Here is a 21,142-nt window from a genome sequence, read left to right on the forward strand (position 1 = left end):
AGTTGGTAACATTATGCTATGATCAAGGGTTATGAACTTCATGTTGTTGGTCCGTATTGAACTGAGATAACATATCAATTATAAACAGGAGAGGTTTCCACCTATTCAATACATAGTTATATTTACATTGTTATTTACATTACATGGGACTAGTTTCAACCCTACACGGGGTTATCATCAGCCATATTTAAACATACACAATATATAACAAAATTTTAAAACATGTTTCTCATCAGTAAGAACCTTATGAATATATAATTTTCAATAAGATGTGTGGTTGAAATAGACAAGGTCTATGGACTGATGACTCAAACAACAACAATATTAAAAGAAGAGTTTTGACAGATAGGGCTGGAGGGAGAAGCATTGCACGGTGTTGCCACATTCCTGCATTCCTCCCTCCTTCCCTTCGCTTCCAGCTCAGTTGTTCGTTCGTTCAGACCATTGTGTTCTGTTGTACGTAACTCAGAAGTGAGAGGTTTAGCAACACCAAGCAACATGAGCGAGCCAGCAGGCTTATCTCCATGGCAACCGCAGTGGGGCCACGAAAACCTACGTTCATTAATTATGCTATGATGTTTGGTCGCAACATTGAAAGTTTTGATAAACGTAACCATAATAGGTATTTGATTTGATCCTGTATTGACTTGTCTAAATTATTAAAAACTATTTAAAATAGTTTGTGTTGGGTCCACCTTGTCAATACACTTTTAATAATGAAAATTATTTATTCATTCATACACGTTTCAGGAACATTATGCATCCCTCCCAGTCCAATTATTAAAAGTGTATTGATAAGGTGGACCCAACACAAACTATTTTAAATTGGTTTTTAATAATTTACATTGAAAGTGAGTGGAAAGCACCCTATGGACATGAATAATATTATCAGTTCAATTGTAGGCCTAATATATGAGAGGATTATTTACCTAGAGTACGCTGAAGTGTTGATAAGTATGAGATACTCTCTCTACATCTTCATTCAGTATGAAAATGAAGATGGGACTTTTCAGTAATGTGTTGACCGGGCTGAGTGGTTCAGATGGTTGAGGTGCTGGCCTTCTGATCCTAACTTGGCAGGTTCAATCCTGGCTCCGTTCGGTGGAATTTGAAAGTGCTCAGATACATCGCCCTCGTGTTGGTAGATTTACTGGCAGATAAAAGAACTCCTGTAGGACAAAATTCTGGCACTTCTTCATCTCCAAAAACCGTCCGAGTAGTTAGTGGGACCTAAAAACAGTAACATGAATGAATGAATTCATTAATAATATGTTTGACTTGCAATGCAGCATAACAGTAAACATATTTGACAAAAGCTACTTCACTGCACTGATGATGATGATGATGATGATGATGATGATAGTAGTTTAAAGGGGCCTAACATCTGAGGTCATTGGCCCCTCACTGCACTTAGCATCTTTATCTGTCATAGCGTAATGTCATTAACAGCAGCTATTTGAAGTTACCTGTTCGATCAAATGTGTAATTTTACATGGAAAGGAACCCTATAGCCATTTTAAGTGACCCTATTTGAGCTTTCCTTCCTTCAGTTCACATAGTTTGAACACAAATACTTCCTTCATAAGCATGCTTCTTATGGTACACGGAGGGTGATATTATATGTTCGAAATGTGATTGCTCTTGACCATGACAGCAATTACTGATTGTTTATGTCCGACACTGTCATCTATCCCTGTAGATAGATGTAGTAGTGTGCTAAATCTATGACTGTTAAGAAGGAACTTAAAGCTTTTCAGTGTGTTAAATACTAATTACGAGTAACATACCTGTAAAACACTCAAGTGTTGATATGTCTCTACTTCTTCATTCAGTATGAAAATGAAGATGGGGCATTTCATTTAAACAAAGAATGACATGTTTCATTTCACAAGAACATCCTCACATTCTATCAAATCACTTTACATAAATCATGCATACATTCAGGTGTCCTAGGTGGACAGTGATATGACAGGAACAATTGTTTTAAGCAAAAAACTTCATATGAACATATGGCCTATTCTGAATAGTTTCCGAGATAGGACACATTTAAGGTACATTAGTTTTTGGACTAGTGGTGTGCACGTATGTGTCTTACTTCCCCATCCTCTTTGGCATTTTATTCTAGCCCAGCCTACCTCATTTCTTTCAACCTCTTTGCTCGGGATGTCTTTCTGCCATTGAACTAACACATTGAATAGGAATCAATTGAGGGATGTTCCACCATTCAACACTCTAAATAATATGTAACATTTATTAAATAAAAACTGGTTTCGATTCCCTTGGAATAATCATTTCAAAGCAAATAAATACATCAAAAAGGGTATTAACACACATTCAACATGAAATCTGCCTTAAAACACACTTAAAAAGGTTGACATGGACTATATGTCATAAAAACACATTAAAATTTAAAGAACGTCCTAGGGTCCAGATCACAAATAATTGGACAATCCTGTGAAAGTGCCATTGTTAAGGCAGTTTTCACAAGATTGTCAATTTTGACTTTTTTTTATTTTTTTTATTTTTCATCGACGATTTGACTAAGAATATATGAACACTTTTTAACATACGTTTTTATATCCACAACAACAACATAAGAACTTTATAACATTCCTCAACTTCAAGTTATTATATATTATTCGAACTCTGCTCAACATTGTACAAATGCACTCCAATTATTTGGAGATGCAGTACCAAAAACAGCTTTTATGGCCGCAGATCTTAAAATCTCGGAAATAGAACGGTGGGGAGTACATATTTTTGAGAATGGAGAATTCGCTTCTCCTTTAGCAGGTTAGCAATCCTTATTTGCTAACACGGTGGGACCACACAATTGGTCTGCCACAGCTAAGCAGAGTCTTGGAGGGATGTGCAAATCCAACTGATGAGCCCATGTGACACGTCTGAGTGAAACTCTGCAAACGCACCCGAGATTTTAACATTAGGTATAGGACATATGTCCATAAGAAGTTTTTTTCTTCAAATGATCGTTGCAATCAAATCCCTCAATATTGAGCATTCCTGGGACACCCTGAACGTAACAGACGATTGATTAGCAGCGAAACTTTTTTTTTGCTTTACGTCGCACCGACACAGATATGTCTTATGGCGATGATGGGATAGGAAAGGCCTAGGAATTGGAAGGAATCGGCCGTGGCCTTAATTAAGGCACAGCCCCGGCATTTGCCTGGTGTGAAAATGGGAAACTACAGAAAACCATCTTCTGGGCTGCCGACAGTGGGGGTCGAACCCACTATCTCCTGATTACTGGATACTGGCCTCACTTAAGCGACTGCAGCTATCGAGCTTGGTAGAGAGACATTTCTATAAGTTACTAAGGTGACGGTTGAATATTATGACAACCATAATTTGTTATTACTTGTTCATAATATCACCAACTCTCAATCGTTGACCAGTTTATTTAATGGTGTTAAGAGAAGATTGTTTCTAAGGAGTACTTCCTCTTAAAGCAATAATTGACATCACCAAATTTTTAGTCTGGTATTTGTTACACTTTGACTTTTAACTTTCATTTTTCCATCCAGCCCCTCCTAGTCAACTGTTATTCTCTGTCGACCTTGAAAGTATTACGAGGTCTAGGGAGTCTCGCATTTTAACTCTCTTAGTAGTCTTCCTTTTGTCAAAAAACCTTAATTTTGAAATGGTCAAACCTAGGGTCTAATTCCTAAGAAAGAAAAAAAAAAGTGGAGTTGTGCTCACCTAAAAATCTCTCTGCAACCTGGAGTACTGATCAGTAAAACAGTAGTGAATCCAGCATGTTTACGAGTATCTCAGTTGTAAGTTATAATTTTCAAGTGGTCCGTATTGAAGATAATTACAATTCAAATGAAGAAAGAGTTCCACCTATTCAATACACATTTTTTGTGTCTTTTTTTTTTTTCATTTGAATTGTATCTCAGTTGATCTTTTAGTTGTTGTATATCTCAGGCAATTATATTTTTCGATGACAAAAAAAGTAGTTCCCTTGTGAAAAATAGTGTAGTGATGGTATCCACCAGCGTTCCCACTGCATTTAAGGCCCTGGTCAGACATTTTCCTTTGTTAGGATTAGTGTGGAGTGGTTACCTTGTTGTACTTCACCTTAAATCATAGCCACCAATCTAGACTTTTGCGGTGATTATAACATAAAGTGTGTTCATCTCTTTTCAAAAGGTGCGATATTGATTGTGTTGTTTACATAGTTAAGTATCAGCATGGTGCCTATTCTCCCTGTTGAGTGCCTGTGAAATTCAGTAAGTTGGAACATTGATTTAGCTTACTCTCTGGTGTATGTCTGCTAACAAAATGTTTTATGCTCAGTATTTGCAGTATTGCAGTTTGAAGTTTTAATTATTTTTTTATTTGTATTCAGCATGGCTATGGATTGTCTTACTCTCCCACATTATCAACTTTGTGTCTGTATGTTTCTTCTTGTGTACTGATTTAGTTTTCATAGAGAAAGATGGCTGATCATAGTTTTTTAATTTCTGTATTATTGTTTGTTATTTATTGTATATGAAGTTTTATCTGTAAAAGTGAGTCAGCCCTCATTTTGAAGTTTTTGAGTTGACGATTTTTGTGTTTGCTTGAATAATTTGCTCTATTCACTTAATTCTAATTTTTGCTTCACATCATCCACAAGGTTTTATTTTCACTACTGTCGCATTCATTTACATCAGCTTTGCTTAAAATAATGGTGTAGAATATGGAAAAGATAATAATAATAATAATAATAATAAATTCTTCTTCTTCTGCTTCTTCTCCTTCATTTCCCATTTCCATTTGTCTGGATTGGGTTGTGAATCGAGGACCTCCAGATTTTCTATCTCTCCACTACTGCCTTCCTTCCTCCAATATTTCTTCTACTTTTATTCCTCGCTTGTCTATACTCTCCTTCACCATATCCCTCCACCTTTTTCTGGGCCTTCCTCGTTGTCTTCCTCCTGTTGCTGAAAATATCATATCAACAGTCAGTGTCAGTCACTTCATCAAAACATGGTTTGTTTATATTACCCCTGTATCTTCATGCATTAATTGTGCCCTGAAAAAAGATAGGTCCTATAATTCTGTATCCATTCGCTGTGCACCATACTCTGATCCTTTCATCATGTAGAGGAATTTTGTATATGCAATGGGGTTTTGTGCACTCCAATATCTGCCATTCTGCATCGAAACATACCCGTGTAAATGGAGCCATGCTTCGTCAGAGAAAAATATTAAGCGTGGATCAGTTATTTCATTATGAACGTTTTGCAGCATCCAATTACAAAAACGTACCTGCTTATCGTGATCACATGGGTGCAGTTCGTGTACTACAGTTACCTTGTATGGTTTCAATTTTAACATTTTCGTAGCCAGCCATGCTGAGCTCTTCGAAACCACGGCTTCTTGTCCAAGTTATCTTAGGGATTTCGTAGGCGTATGTTCTAATCTTTTTGCGTTTTCATTTACTTTTTCATCATTAAGCACACGGTTTTTAACACTTTGCTTCTTACCAAGTAAAAAAATAGTTCATCTCAATTTCTTTACGAGTTTCCGCATATGCGGAGGGCATACACCTGGAAATTGTGTTACAAATCACCTAATGGCTTCCCTGCAAGACTCTGTTTTCACATAAATATCCTTTCCTCTACAGTGTACACATGAGCAGGCATGATACCCCAAAGTAACACTTCACAACTCAACAACAGTTGGAACGACAGATCAACACGTAATACAGGTTCTAAGAACACGGACCTGAACTGCCTTCCGCTGTGCTGTGTAACGGGAAGTGATGATCAACGGGAGGCAGATAAGCTGGGCGTGCCTGCCGGCCAACCGATGAGAGAAACTCACTATATTATTAAACATACAAAAGAATACCGTATTTCTTTACAGCACACAGGTTAAGTAATTTCACAGGGAAGATATTAACCATAAATAGTAACAGAATTTCATCCATCTGTTCTTAATCATATCAACATCTAAGAGTGATAATGAATGTGAGGTTTGAATAAAAGAAATGGAAACACAGAGACCTGAGTGCAATAAATAGTCCAACACAAATACTTATTAATACATAATTTACAATATTTACAATATGTGCTGAAATTCGCCATTCCAGTTGGTCGGTCAGTGTAGTGCCACTTCTTGTAGCCTCTCCAAACTCCTTAATACCATCAGTGAACACAGTGCTGTTTAATACATGTTGTTGATTTTCCCATATATTATAACAGTATGTAATATAGTTGTTTCTTTTCTTCCCCTTCCTCCTCGTAAACAGCTTGCAGTGTGGGTAAGAGTACTGGTTCTCTTATGAAGCTTATAAAGCTACCATCTGTGATCATCATCAGTATGGTGATTGTGGTGATTTCCAACACGTGGGGATTCCTGGATCCTACCTTGGAACCACACCTCCGAGAGGTAAGACAAATAGTTATGTGTGTTACATAGCAGACCTAACAAGCAAATAGATCATGAGAGAACCATTCAGTTTATGTTATTTGCATAAAACATGTTCTGTTCTATGGTAACTTTAAAATATTCATAAAATTCTCAAAGATTAATGTTATGGTCTTTAATTTTGTGAGTACCATATGAAATGGCATACTTCATTGCTAAAAATGCCAGGCTCATTTCCCTAAAAATGCAGTCTGTTGAATAAATATTCTTTTCTTAGCTATTTAAGTTAGACACCTGATTTTTTTTTTTTTTTTTGAAGATGCCTAACATTCCATTTTCTTTTTTTTTAGTATTCCAAAAATCTAAATATAATTAGTGAAAATGTAAGAGAATCCGTACTTTTTACTTGTGAAATATATTTGCTGTTGGTAGTGAGAAATGGAATGTTTCAGTACTACAATTAAAAACAGAACAATTAGTAATTGACAGATAAGACGTGTTCCATCTATATAGTTGTAGTATTTTGGAACCAATAAAGAAATTAACCAAGTATTACATTTTATAACATCTATGACAGACCACTTACTGGCTACAAGAATTGAATGAACAAAGAATTTACTACATTTATACGGGGGATTGAAATCAATTTGAATATCTTACCGTACTGAATGCAGTCCCCTAATTTACAGCGTTAAGTGTAAGAGAGGGGCCTGCTATAGGATGGAGTAGACTTTACAGCCAGCGACTCAACGCAAAGGTTTGACTTCAGGCAGAGTGGCCACTTTACTTGGGTGCTGATTTTCCAGTAGAGGAAATGGCTCTGAAATCAAGCAGACAGGATCTGTTCTCCAGTTTAAGTTCAGCCTCATTGAAACCTGGCATTTAGGTATAAAATGCCTTGAAGTATCAAAGAGAATCAGGACAAATATGTAAGTAGTACTCCAGAAGTGACATGCATCTCTTGTGTCTCTGAGGAGGTGTGGGAAGTGTCTGATTATCTACTTTATTTTGGAACCTTTATATATTCTTTAAAATTGAAACTTCACTCTCCAATATAGCTTATAAGGAAAACTAAGTTCATTAAAAAGGGGTATGAATGTATTTCTTTTATGAGTAAAAGTAAATGTATCATAGAAAGTATTTTTGTGTTTCTGTCTTCAGTTCGACTTAAGCCCGGAGAAGGTTGGACTCATCTTCCTGCTGTTCTCAGCCCTGTATGGGGTGTTCAGTCCAATCTGGGGATGGTTGGCTGATCGTGTCAACAATCACTGGTCCATGATGGTTGTGGGACTGGCTGTCTGTTCTGTTGGACTGCTTCTGTTGGGGCCTTCTCCTTTGCTTCCTTTTCTTTCTAAGTAAGTAACTGACATACCGTATTGAAATTTTATTAGAGATTTGTTGACACCTGATTTGTGAGATACCACCTGCTCTACATGAGATGATAATAGCGTAGTAGCAGTGTGTTACCTGTAATTGAAAAGAAATGGTCTGATTTGTTAAGAGAAAAGTTGAATCGTTGAAAACACACATGGATAGACAATGTCTGGAGCATGTGATTGTTGTGACGTTTCATTGAAACTATGTTTGGCATTTTCAAGGGTTCTGAATGACTTTGATAGCCATGAAGATCACAGTAGAATGGAGTGGAATTGCAATTCCACCTCAATATATAGTGCAGGCTGTGTCCGCCATGGTGGGGGGACGATCGCTGATTGGCTACAGCCATGGAAGTCATTCAGAACCCTTGAAAATGCCAAACGCAATCTTTGTTGAAACTTTGGAACCATCACATGCCCCTGGAACCTGGCCTGCAAGCCCAGAAAATACAGACATTGTTTCTAATGTCACACGAGAAAACCTCAACTGCACATGGATAGAACACACGTACAAGAAACAGTGTCCCCACAATTTTTGGCTGCAGCCTTTGTCAGTGAAGGTTAGAAAAAGTACTATGGTGAACATTGTTGAAAATTAGACACTGGTTTGTGGTAAAAAAAAAAAAAAAGGGGGGGGGGCAGGGATAGGTGAGACAATAGGCTGGAAGAAAAAGAGCAGTTATGTAACGTTAAGGCCAGGTGCTTCCCTGGACCTGTGCACCAGTTCAACTTTAGAATCTGGGAAGTGGGGGTAAATATTTAAGGAGTTAAACAGTGAAACAATTATCAAATGCGGCTTGATAGTGCTGAATGTGAATGAGGACAGGGGTTTGGTGGTAAAACATTGGCTGCATATTTGTTTGGCTAGAGTGTTGGCAGTTGAACTGGGCAGAGTCTGCATTGAAGATGACGGATGATGTTGGATGAAGTGCAGCGATGATGAACTTTTGTGGGGTAAGACTTGCTGAAGGTGGTGCTGGCTATATGTAGATGGCAGGGGTGGCCGTGGTTGTGTTCACAGGGGAACAAGATGATAAGGATGGGTGTGGTTCATAGCGATTGAGAAAGTTCTTCAGATTTGCTGGGCACCTGAATGTGAGCATGGAGCTTCAAGAATCTTCTTCCTTTTTCAATTAAGTATCAATTAAGTTATAGTAAAAACCTTGTTAAGACGTTTCTGCAGGGGACAAGGAAAAAGAACGTGTTAAGCGAGAAAAACGTACTACTCGATATACAAATAAAAACTATCCAACAAGGATATGGAAACACTAGATACAATTTTTTTTTCCGACATGGTTTTTTATGTTGTGTATCTGCCGATACAGTTTCTAAAGATGAGAGGTAAGTATTAAAAGGTGTGAAAAACACGAGACAACAAATATTAAAACAGTTTCTGCTGGGGCTTATAAAATAACAAGTGTACTCTGTGCGACCTCTGTGTACCTAAAGATGCGGACGCCAGTCCACTTTCTGACGTATTTTAATTTTGTTTTCATTAGTAAGAAATTTCACGATTTTGTCCGTATCCATAAATAGGCTATCACAAGACAAATGTGCACCATGCTATTCAGTTCTACATGATTACGTTCCTGATTTAGATATAGGCTACCGTATCACGTGGCAAATATTCGCTATGGTTCACTTGTAGCACTCAACACAAAATAAATGTCTGACTTCTGAATGGAATGCGAAATACTGCCACAAACTGGCTCCTGTTTTTCAGTAATCTCGCTGCCAACTGAACATTCCTGAGGCTAACGGTTTGCTCCCCGAAAGTGCAATTTATCCCGTGAAGTTCAGGAATTCAAGGCCTTTTCCCGTAATCACGCAACTGTGTTCATGGCTTTTACCCAAGTTGGAAATCGCGTTTCTTTCACGAGGGACGACAAATAACATTTTCAAGTGTGATAGTACTAAGCAGTAATAGTGAAAATTGTGACGCTATAAACAGGTTATTTTTACATAGATTTAATACAATGAGAATCAGGACTTAAAATTTACGACGTACTAAGCGGGAAACATGTTAACGAGGAACGCGCTAATGTATTTGGTTGCCAGCCTTAAGGATTTACGTAGGTATTTCTCTTCCCACATTACTTGATTTTGTATTGAAAAGGTGGAAATATTTTACTTTCAATTTTTAATTTAATTGTAATTAGTTCTCTTCCCTGTCCTTTCACTACTGTTATTTTGTTTTGGTGTTTTCCAAATTCATACTCTTCTCATCACGAGATGTTTCACTCTGCTCCCTGTCAGCCACCTAATGGCTATGACCAATGGTAAAGCATTCTAAAATTCAAAACTTCACTATTAGAGAAGTCTTGCTCGTGAACAGACAAGACATGGAGCAAATGTAAAGAGTTCCACCTTGTTTTCTGACACGGCAAAAGTCTACTATTACAGGCCATGAAAGCATCGATCAAATTAATAGAATGTTTATACATTTCTAAATATACGAGGGTCGAACAGGGAACAACACGGAAAATCTAAGATATGCACGTGGAAATATAGGGCATGTACTTATGCATAGTGCCTGAAGACAAATTCTGACTTCGGGAGATTCTTGTAGGAAAGTGACAGAACACAGGCCATTGGTAAACATTGTTTTATTATGGTATAGACAGCAAATACACAAGACTACGTACAAAGGACAGGTCTCCACTGGTTACAGACCTTCGAAATAATCACCCAAGTTTCCACTGTGCATTTCCAGCAGTAGGGCAGCGCTGAATACCATTCGCTGCATGTGTATCGCTAAAATGTGACACCTCTCTCCGAAATGCTGTTACGATATCCTCTTTGTTAGCAAACCGTTGTTCAGGTAATGGCTTCTTGACTTTGGGGATTAGATCATAGTCACATGCTATTTTAATATACGATCGTTGCTCCTGCTTGTTGACTTCCATTTTGTGATGCTCTCACTCACACACTGAACTTGGGAGCATACTTAGACCCAGACTGTTGTTTACCTACACCATCTAGTGGCAAGTACGTTTCCAAATGCATATCTTAGATTTTCTGTGTTGTCTCCTGTTCACGAGAAAAAAAATAGTTGCCGTGACTTATGACTCAACCTACGTATTTGAGTGTAAGAATGTGATAATGTTCTTTCAAGAATGAAATATGTCATTCTATTTTAAGTTGCTTCTTTTTCAGATTGTTTGTAAATATATTTATTCAGAATTAGTTTTGGCAGACTGAAGAACCTGTTATGAAAAAACATGAAAATAATGACTTGCAGTACAGTACAGCTGGAAGTTGTAAGTACATACAAATGAAATAAAACAAGGGGAATGTCCATAGGTCCCACAAAGCAAAATCTACTATTGGCTTAGTGGTTTCCAAGTATACTTAATGTAAACCTGAGAAATACACAGATCATGGCAACAGTGTTATGCTTCCGAATATGTGGAGCACGGTAAGTCCAGTATCTTACTCTACTGAATGTTAAAGATTGATGACATCTGTCTGCATTGATGGCTAGTTAACAACGCACGATGAAGTTTGTGTGCTACCAGTCGTAAAGATAAACAGCGTTAATACATGCAAATTGTACTTCTACATGGCAGAAGTTCACATTAGTGTCACTTGAAGCTGAGAGAAGCATTGGATGGTAGAGCTTTTCAGGCCTTAAACATTGACGCGTCGCAGCTTTTGAACTGCTGCAGAATGGATGTCCCATGCCCGCTCACTCAGAAGGGTCAGTGGTCATTATTATAAAGTACCGGGCGAGTTGGCCATGCGGTTAGGGGCGCGCAGCTGTGAACTTGCATCCGGGAGATAGTGGGTTCGAACCCCACTGTCGGCAGCCCTTAGGATAGTTTTCCGTGGTTTCCCATTTTCACACCAGGCAAATGCTGAGGCTGTACTTCCTTTTCCACTCCTCATCCTTTCAATTCCCATCGTCACCGTAAGACCTATCTTTGTCGGTATGATGTAAAGCAAATCGAAAAAGAAAAAAAAAAAAAAATTATAAAGTGCTTGACTGTGCTGGAATTATATACACGTATGTGTCAACATTGTAATTTTACAACAAGATTTGCAGATGTATGAGATTTGTGTTAAGTTTGTCCATAATTTAACAATGATTTTATCTCCTAAACTATCCATTAGCGGATGTATACAGAACATGTTTAGTATGAGCATTCGTAAGTGCATTCTAGTGCATTCCAATAGCCTTCAAAGGCATGTGACCCATTGTCGGAAAGGGATCCAGGGTCTTCGTAACAAACCAGTGTTCTACCGTGTGACAGGAATGAGTAGCCAGGCGAGGAATACTATGCAAAAAATGAATGTGATAAATTTTCAATTTATCCCCCTCAAGGCATTAACTGTAATATCAGACAGGTAAACATTAACGGCAACATTGAACTATTTTAGTGTTATTATCATGAACAAGACATAACAGAGTACTTCGAACTTCTAGTGTTGTACTGTTTGTTCATAATCAGGTAACACTGGAGCTTGCCACTTGGTTGCTGTGGTGTGCGATTGGGTTTGTAGTCTATGTTGAATAGAGTACTCGCATGTGATTCCATGCTAATCCGGACACCGCTCGTACATGACACTACGTGATAGTCCAGCTAAACATTTAAACTCCGATAATTGATGCAGTTATCCTGACAATAATGAAAACTTATCATTGAAATAAACGGTTTTACAGTATCTGCACTTCAATTTGGAGCACCCAATGACTCAAAGACGTATTAATATTATATAACTAGCACATATCTAGGTTATGTTAGCTGGGCAGTAAAAATGGGAGGGTGGTGTGCCCATTATAAAGGTTCTATGGAGAACACTGCAAACCAAGTTATGCAGCAGTTCGAGTCTTCGCCACTTGATGTCATGAAAACTTTGTACAGTTGGTAAGAAAATTAGTGAAAGCTGTAATTATGTTTATCTCAAATTACAGTTTTCTTAATAGCAACAGCCAATAATTAATATCTCCTGAAGAATCACAACTAGAAGCATGAATTCTCTTTTAAAATGCTCAGTATCTTATGCCAATATCTAGGTCCCTTTCCACATAATGGTTTATTACTAGTAGAGCCCGGAAGTTCAGGCATTTATTTAGGCTAAAATAGGTAGGCAAATAAGCACTTAAAATTTAGGAAATACGCAGTAAAATAATTGAAAAAGGCATTTATAGTGACAAAAATGGGCCCTAAAATAATAAAGATGGTTTAATGTAATGCACATCTGCATCCCATTTTACTACTTAATTTTACATCCCCTGACAGTCGTAAGAGGCGACTGAAAAGGGGCTCTCAACTTGGGAGTGTGGTTCCCCTAGCTGAGTCTGGCATTGTTCCACTTATTCATGTCAGGTTCCTCTTACAAGTAAAATTTACTGTGTCCTCCTATTCAATACAATTATATTCTGTATTGATTAAATCCTACATGAATTACAAACTATAATAGTTGACTATAAGACTTGACCTTAAGATTATTATTAGGCTAAAGATGCCCAAAACTAGGGAAAAACATGTTCCTAATTAGTGTTTGTAATTCATGTAGGATTTAATCACTACAGAATATAATTGTTTTGAATAGGTGGACACAGTAAATTTTATTCTTGAAAGAATTTTACTTATTCAGGTTCCTCTCTCGTATCTTTCATACCCAAACTCGCTTGGTCAACTTTTGTTCCTTTCTGACCCTGACAGTATTAGGTTTTCGGACCTTAGGGAATTTATTATTTTCACGCCATTCTTCGACCTTTCCTTTCTTTTGCCGGTAACTTAATTTTTCAAAGTGTCAGACCTCTTCCATTTTCCTTCTGATTAGTGTTAATGGAAGATGGTTACCAAGTTGTTCTTTCTCTTAAAACAACAATCACCACCACCACTTTATCTTACGTAGCAGGAACGGGACCAACCCTTTCGACCGTTTGCCTTGTGGAGTGAGTTTTCTGCAGGGATTTGTGTAGTATTAAAATATTGGTAATGTAAATGTTTTCTTTATTAAGTTAAAATGAAATTGTCTTCCTTATTATTAACACAGTATATTGGAATCATATTTTCTTTTCTTTCCATTGTTTAATTTTAATATATAAATAACAGCAGAAAATGTCCGATTCGTTGGCTGAATGGTCAGCGTACTAGCCTTTGGTTCAGAGGATCCCGGTTTCGATTCCCGGCCGGGTCGGGGATTTTAACCTTCATTGGTTAATTCCAATGGCTCGGGGGCTGGGTATTTGTGCTGTCCCCAACATCCCTGCAACTCACACACCACACATAACACTATCCTCCACCACAATAACACGCAGTTACTTACACATGGCAGATGCCTTACAAGGGCTGCACTCAGCTAGAAATAGCCACACGAAATTATATTACAGCAGAAAATATCCACAACAACTCAAAAGAGGCAACAAAGGCACTAATCAAATAGACACCGGAAGCTAAAATAGGCACACACACAAAAAAAAAAACTGGTCCTACCATTCCCAAATGTACGGAAATATGTTTGTATCACCCAAACGGTACACCCATATAAAAAAGGCATTTTGCCTAACTTCCAGGCTCTAATTATTAGATATAATATAGTTGCCTCGGTTTATGAGGTGTTGACTATGATTGCCATTCGACAGTCACATAATACTACACGCTCAATGCTTCACTCATGAAATAACCCTTGCAGATTGTTGTTATGTTATGAAGGAAAAGAAATTAAATAGACTTAGTAAAATTTAGAACTGTGGACAGAGGATGCAGATATTGATTTCAATAGGGAACCTGAAATATTTGTCCTGAATAAGATAATTCATAATTCCAGTATTTGAATTATACTCTGAAGAGAAAGCATCTATCTCTTTCAGTTGAATGTTGTATATATCAAAGGTTTTTCGCTCTGGTTGGTGCGACACGAAAAAAATTGTAAAAAAAAAAATAAATAATATCCTGAACATTCAACTGAACTGACAAACGAGGTTCATTTCATTGCAGTTAACGACCAGAAGTACGAGATCATGTACCAGTACTACCTTGTCAGGATTGTTTTGTAGTTCTTTGCTGTCTCAATGTATTTTTGTTCACGTAGTGATTATGTGTCTATTGTTATCACTTTTCCTCAGCACCGTGTGGCTCAATCTTGTGGCGCTGTCCATCATGGGTGTTTCAGTAGCTCTGACGCTGTTGCCTACTTTCCAAGGGGTGTTGGACAGTGCTCTGTAAGTATTCTAAATATTTAATGAATATACAGGAAAAAAAGAATAAAAAGCAATGTAATTGAATATTGATCAGAATTTCACTCATCTTCTTGATCAAATTTTGAACATTGAATCATTTCTCCTTACTAAAGTACTCTCCATTAGAATGAAACAATTTTTCCATTAATCTTTTTTGAAGTTTTTTGTATGAAGATTTAGGTGTCCAAAGTTGTTAAGGGTCGTGCATGATAACGATAGTACATCATTATAGACTGTTATGCCTTTCAGTGTTTGTTGTACTAACCTTTGTTAATTGAACGCCTTCACAATTCTCTGTTTGTAACAAACTGTGGCATCGCTTAGTTCCCACCTTCAGTTGCCTTATCCATTCCAGATGTGGGCTGTCATCATGGCTACCATTGGTTTGCTGTTCTGAAGTGTTGGGCAGAATTAAGATTCACCATTCTCTCAGGTTTGCCAAGCAGGAAGTTGTTCTTCTGCTAGGTCCTCTTTTAACATCTAGTTTCCCTTGCAGGAAGTGTTTTGGCTCATTCTTCATAACTTGGCCAAGATATTTCTTCTTCTTGTATTGTCTTCTCTATTACTGGAGGCTGGCCACAATCACAGCAAAATCTGTACGATGTTCGGTTTTCCTCATCAGTCTACTAGAATCTAGTCCTGAGAGAACGGTGTATCTAAATTGTGTCCAACACTTCAGAACAGCAAACCAATGGTAGCCATGATGACAGCCCACATCTGGATGTCCAGTTCCTCAGCCAAGATTGTTTCCTTCGACCGTGACCTCTACGTCCATCAATTTTACCCTGCATGATCAATTTAAGTAGGTTTGTAGTTTCTATTCCTCATTATATGCCCAACATTATATGCACGTCAACATTCATTCCTCCCTCATACGTCTAAGTACGACAGCATTGGAAACGTGGTCAGTCCACGAGATCTGTAACATCCTTCAAAACACCCACATCTTTAAGCTTCCTACTTTGCAATGGAGGAAAATCTATGTACCTTACAGGAATACGTTAGATCTCATACTCAAAAGCAAACATCACAAGCTATACACAGTGCGGGCAGAAAAATATTAGCAAAATTAGCAGGTTGAGGAGATATAGAACAAGAAAATAAACATTTGCCCCCCACCCCCTCATTAAGTCGATTGCACAAGCTGCTGTATATACAGGAAATTTGTTTCCACTATTCATCATCATCATTATAATCATCATTTTACAGTTCCAGTTCCATAGGTACTGTTGGTGAGCCTCTTCCATTCTGTCTTATTGAGATACATTCTATTGTTAATGATGTCCTTCAGTGTCCTTTCCTGATCTGCAATGTACATCTTTATGATGTCCATCCAGTGGGTTCTTGGTTTTCCCACCATCCCTTTTCCTACCAAATGTTTCTCCAAGTTAGCATATGCTGTCCTTGTTGGCTCCATCCTCATTATATGCCCAAACCACTCAGTCTGGACACTATTAACAGGATTAAAATATTTTCTGCCTCTCATCATGCCCCCTCTAGGGACACCATAACCTTGACGTCGGTGTGGGGGCTTGTGTGCTTGATGATCCCGAGGGCTGTGCCAGCTCAGGGTTACCCATGCTGGATTGGCCTCGGTGTAGGGCTAGACTAACAAGGTGTCCCCCGAGTTGCTTGAGAGGTGTCTGTGCTCTTTATTCTTCAACACTATTTCTACTCTTCCAATCTCACCATTTTAAATTTCATTTCTCTTCCTGTCTGGCCACCCTCTCTGTCTCGGGTAGATTAGGTTAATACAGAGGTTTTATCCTCCCCCAATCACAAGTTTTGGGTCGTGGCGAGGTGATGCATGGCTACTGGGAGAGTAGTTCCAAGCGACCCCATCCAGATACCGGGCGCCCTCTGGAGTAAATAGCCCTGCCTTCGGCATCACTCCTGGGCTCTGCCGAAGGTCGACCTCATATTTCCTGAGTACTCGTGGGACCAAAAACGGAACCTCTTTCACTTTCTTCCTTATCAAAGGGTGGCACCCTTCAAAAAACTGCGTCCAAGATTGGCAAGAAATGCAAGCGGTATACTCCAGTTCCAGTGGATTATGTAAGTGACGAAGGTCTTCCTCAATTCCTGGTTGCTTCCAGGGTTGATGGTAAGAGTTTTCTTGATGAATGTCCTTTCATGATCAGCAATTCCATCGAAGAAATTGTTGCTGGTGAAGTCGACGAGATGCGCAAGCTCCGCGATGGATCCGTACTTATTAAGACATCTACGGCTGAACAGTCCAGACGGCTACTTAAAGCCAGGTTATTCGGAAAGGTAGAGGTGAAAATCGAGAAGCACCAAACCCTTAACTCCTGCAAGGGAGTTATATTTCACAGGGATTTGGTTAAGTCTTCCCATGATACGATGATCCGCTACCTAGCACGTCGGGGTGTAACCGACGTGAAGAGGTTGAAGAGGCGTGTGGGTGATAAGCTTCTCGATACGGGTGCTTTCATCCTTACCTTCGATGCCGAGACCTTACCTGAACGGATAAAAGTGGCGATGTATCGTCTGAATGTTCGTCCATATATTCCGGCACCAATGAGGTGCTATAACTGTCAAAAGTTTGGCCACACCCCATTGCGATGTACAGGTTCAACGACCTGCAAAATGTGTGGGAAATGCGAGCATGCTGGGGTTGAATGCACACCACCACCTATGTGCATCAACTGCCCGGGTACACATGCTCCAATCTCCAAGGAGTGCCCCACATTCAAGAGGGAGAAAAAGATCCAGGAGATAAAAACGCTGGATAAGCTATCTTATCCAGACGCCCAGACGTCCATGGCTGCTCCGGAGTTCTCCATCTCCTTTGCTGAAAAGGTCGCAAACGTGCGGATCACTCCACAGAGTTTTGTACAGAACACCAGTACAGAAAATGCATCGAAAAGTCAAATCCAGCAACAAAATTTAATAAGTAAAGAAAGTGGAGAATCAGATCGTGAAGCGCCGAAGAAAAGAGCGTTACTGTCGACGTTACCTGAGAAGGGCCCTTCCCAGGAGCGTTCGGCTGGGAAGTCCTCCCCCAACGGGGCGGGGGGAAAGACTTCCCCAAATAGGGCTGGAAAGTCCAGCCCTCCTTCCAATGCCCAGATCATAAAGGAGGAGAAGGTGAAGCCACAGAGCTCCCTTAAAACACTGGAGAAGAAGCCTTCAACAACTCAGTCGGGGTCCACTGGATCCCTGAAGAAATCCGGCAAGCCATCTGCCGGCTCTCCTCCAAAAAAGAAAGAAACGGTGGGCAAGAGCGAGAGGCCCCGACGTCCTCTTGTTCGATCACTTTCTGGAGAACCTGGTTCTCCCAGGAAGAAGGCCCACTGTTCCCAAACAATGAGATCACCGTCCACGGAGGGTCCAGTCACCGTGCCTCCTTCTTCTGAGGAGACGATGGAGACTGAACCACTCATTATCGTGGATGATGAAGACAATACTGACAAGAACGGCAGAAAATGGCAGGTAGTTGACAAAAAGCAGGGCAAGCAATTGTCCTAATTTTGCAACACTACCAATCCACACAAATGGCACTATTGCAGTGGAACTGCAGTAGTTACCACTGTCGCCTAGCTGAGTTACGTCAATTGATATCCGTCTATGCTGCCTCCATAGTCTGTCTACAGGAATCTCGTTTGAGACCTGGACACGACACGACTATGAGAGGATACCGTCTTTTTTCCAAAGACAGAGTAGCTATGGATGGCGCAGCAACTGGGGGCGTTTGTACCCTAGTTCACTCCGACATCTTCAGCGAAGAAGTACCGCTCCGTACTCAGCTAGATGCAGTTGCAGTTCGCACTCCGTTGCCAGTAATGACAACGGTTTGCAACGTGTACTTTCCACCGGATTATAACCTTGACATTCGTGCACTACAAGATTTGATCAGTCAGCTGCCTCCTCCTTTCCTCATGCTGGGAGACGTAAACGCCCGTAACATACTATGGGGTCTCCGTCCTCCTGTTCTGGGGGGAGGATGCTTGAGCGAATGATCAACCTATTCGATATTTGCGTGCTTAATACAGGGGAACCGACACATTTCAGCAGCGCACACGGCACATTCTCACACCTGGATATCACTCTGTGTAGCCGTGCGCTAGTTCCCCTGCTACGGTGGCAAGTACACGACGACCTCTGTGATAGTGACCACTTCCCGATAATACTGTCTCTCTTGAATCAAAGACGGTCCGAAATACCCAAGCGATGGTTACTTCGGCGGGCAAACTCTCCAGAATTTACAAAACGCGCAGTGATGGCTGATGATATGCTGGAGTCTGTTGACGACCACGTTTCTTCCATTACTACTGGAATTTTGGCTGCTGCAGAGGAAACAATTCCTTCCTCATCCGGTATTCGTCACCGAAAACAGGTCCCATGGTGGACGGATGAAATTGCAGCAGCCATACGTGATCGCCGACAGGCTTTCGAGCATTATTGTCGGAATCCTCCGATGGCCAATCATATCACATTTAAGCATCTGCATGCGAAGGCCCGTTTTTTGATTCGAGAAAGTAAGAAATCTACGTGGGAAAAGTATGTGTCAGCCATCACGGCACATACTTCGTCATCACAAGTGTCGACAAAACTCCGCCGTATTGTCGGAGTACAGAATGTGCCCTCAGTACCCGGAATCTTCATTAATGCAGATATAGTTACGATTCCTTCAGTCATTGCCGACCACATCGCATCACATTTCGCAGATACGTCCAGCTCTAGGAGATACGACCCTGCATTTCTTCCCATTAAGCGTGAAGCAGAGGCACACCATCTCTCTTTTGCCTCTAGTGCTTCGCATCCTTACAACGTGCCCTTCAAGGAGTGGGAGTTGCGGAGTGCACTCGCGCTATGCAGAGACACGGTTCCTGGACCGGACAAAATCCATAATCAAATGCTTAAGCGTTTGAGTGAAGCATTTGAGTGGCAGATGTCTCAAGGATATCCTCACCCTATTCAACAGAGTATGGAATGAGGGAGTGTTTCCATCTCAATGGCGTGAGGGAATTGTGATACCAATTCCCAAGCCAGGTAAAGATCCAAAATTTCTGGATAGTTATAGGCTAATATGCCTTACAAATGGCCTCTGTAAGCTATTTGAAAGGATGGTTAACCAGCGTCTTGTGTGGGCCATGGAAAAGGAGGATCTCTTGTCTAACTACCAATGTGGTTTTCACTCTCATCGGTCTGCCACTGATCATCTGGTCAGACTGGAGAGCGCCATTCAGGAGGCCTTTCTCCGGAAGGAACACCTAGTCCCCGTGTTTTTTGACCTGGAGAAAACTTACGACACTACCTGGTGATGTGGGATTCTCTCCACACTACACCAGTGGGGATTTCGGGGAAATTTGCCAACGTTTATTGAGAACTTCATGTCCCTCCGTCTCTTTCGAGTCCGAGTAGGGAATGCATTTTCTCCATATTACGTTCAGGAAAATGGAGTACCTCAGGGATCGGTACTGAGTGTCACGCTGTTCGCAATCGCCATCAACGGCATAGTTGCCGCTGCTGGGCCCCCAGTCATTCCTTCGCTGTATGTAGACGACTTAGCTCTATATTACAGCTCTGGAAGGACAGCAAGCTATTAACCGAGTCAACAGACGGGCCCTGCAACACGGTTTTCGATTTTCAGCAGCGAAAACCTCTGTTGTACACTTCTGTCGACGGCGGCCTGTGCATCCCGAACCAGAGCTCCGCTTGCGAAACAGTGTCTTACCAGTGGTTGACACCTGCAGATTCCTGGGTCTCCATTTTGATAAGAGACTTACGTGGCAGCCCCACATCCGTCAGTTGAAGGTTGCCTGCATGAAGAGACTTAACATGCTTAAGTTTCTCAGCGGCACTTTGTGGGGGGCTGACCGTGCGGTACTGCTGCGATTTTACACGGCTACGGTCCTCTCCCGGATTGACTATGGAAGTCAGTCTTTGCTGAGCTGAGCTAGGGAGCAGACGTGCGTGGTAACGGTGCGGAAGTGCAGGAAAAGCAATATGGGCGTAACAGTGCAGCAGTATAGGAGTGTGATAGGGCGATGGCACAACCGGGTCAAGTGGATCAAGACGGACTGTAAATCAGGATTTAATAAAGAAATAGGACTGACTATGGAAGTGCGGCTTATGGCTCAGCATCAAAATCTACGCTGAGCCTTTTAGACAGTATTCACCATACTGGAGTAAGGCTGGCAACGGGTGCTTTCCGTACTAGCCCCATTCC

General features: G+C 40.3%; 1 protein-coding gene across 1 annotated transcript in view; it reads left to right on the plus strand.

Annotated features, from left to right (window-relative positions):
- LOC136885277 (MFS-type transporter SLC18B1) overlaps window positions 1–21,142 on the plus strand; it is a 138,199-nt gene that overhangs the window by 77,826 nt on the left and 39,231 nt on the right. The window contains exons 8-10 of the mRNA XM_067157779.2: window positions 6,263–6,402; window positions 7,543–7,736; window positions 14,836–14,931. Coding sequence (XP_067013880.2) covers window positions 6,263–6,402; window positions 7,543–7,736; window positions 14,836–14,931 — 430 coding nt within the window. The remainder of the gene's footprint in view (window positions 1–6,262; window positions 6,403–7,542; window positions 7,737–14,835; window positions 14,932–21,142) is intronic.

The sequence above is a fragment of the Anabrus simplex genome, chromosome 14 (assembly GCF_040414725.1).
Source record: "Anabrus simplex isolate iqAnaSimp1 chromosome 14, ASM4041472v1, whole genome shotgun sequence".
Lineage (NCBI taxonomy): Eukaryota > Metazoa > Arthropoda > Insecta > Orthoptera > Tettigoniidae > Anabrus > Anabrus simplex.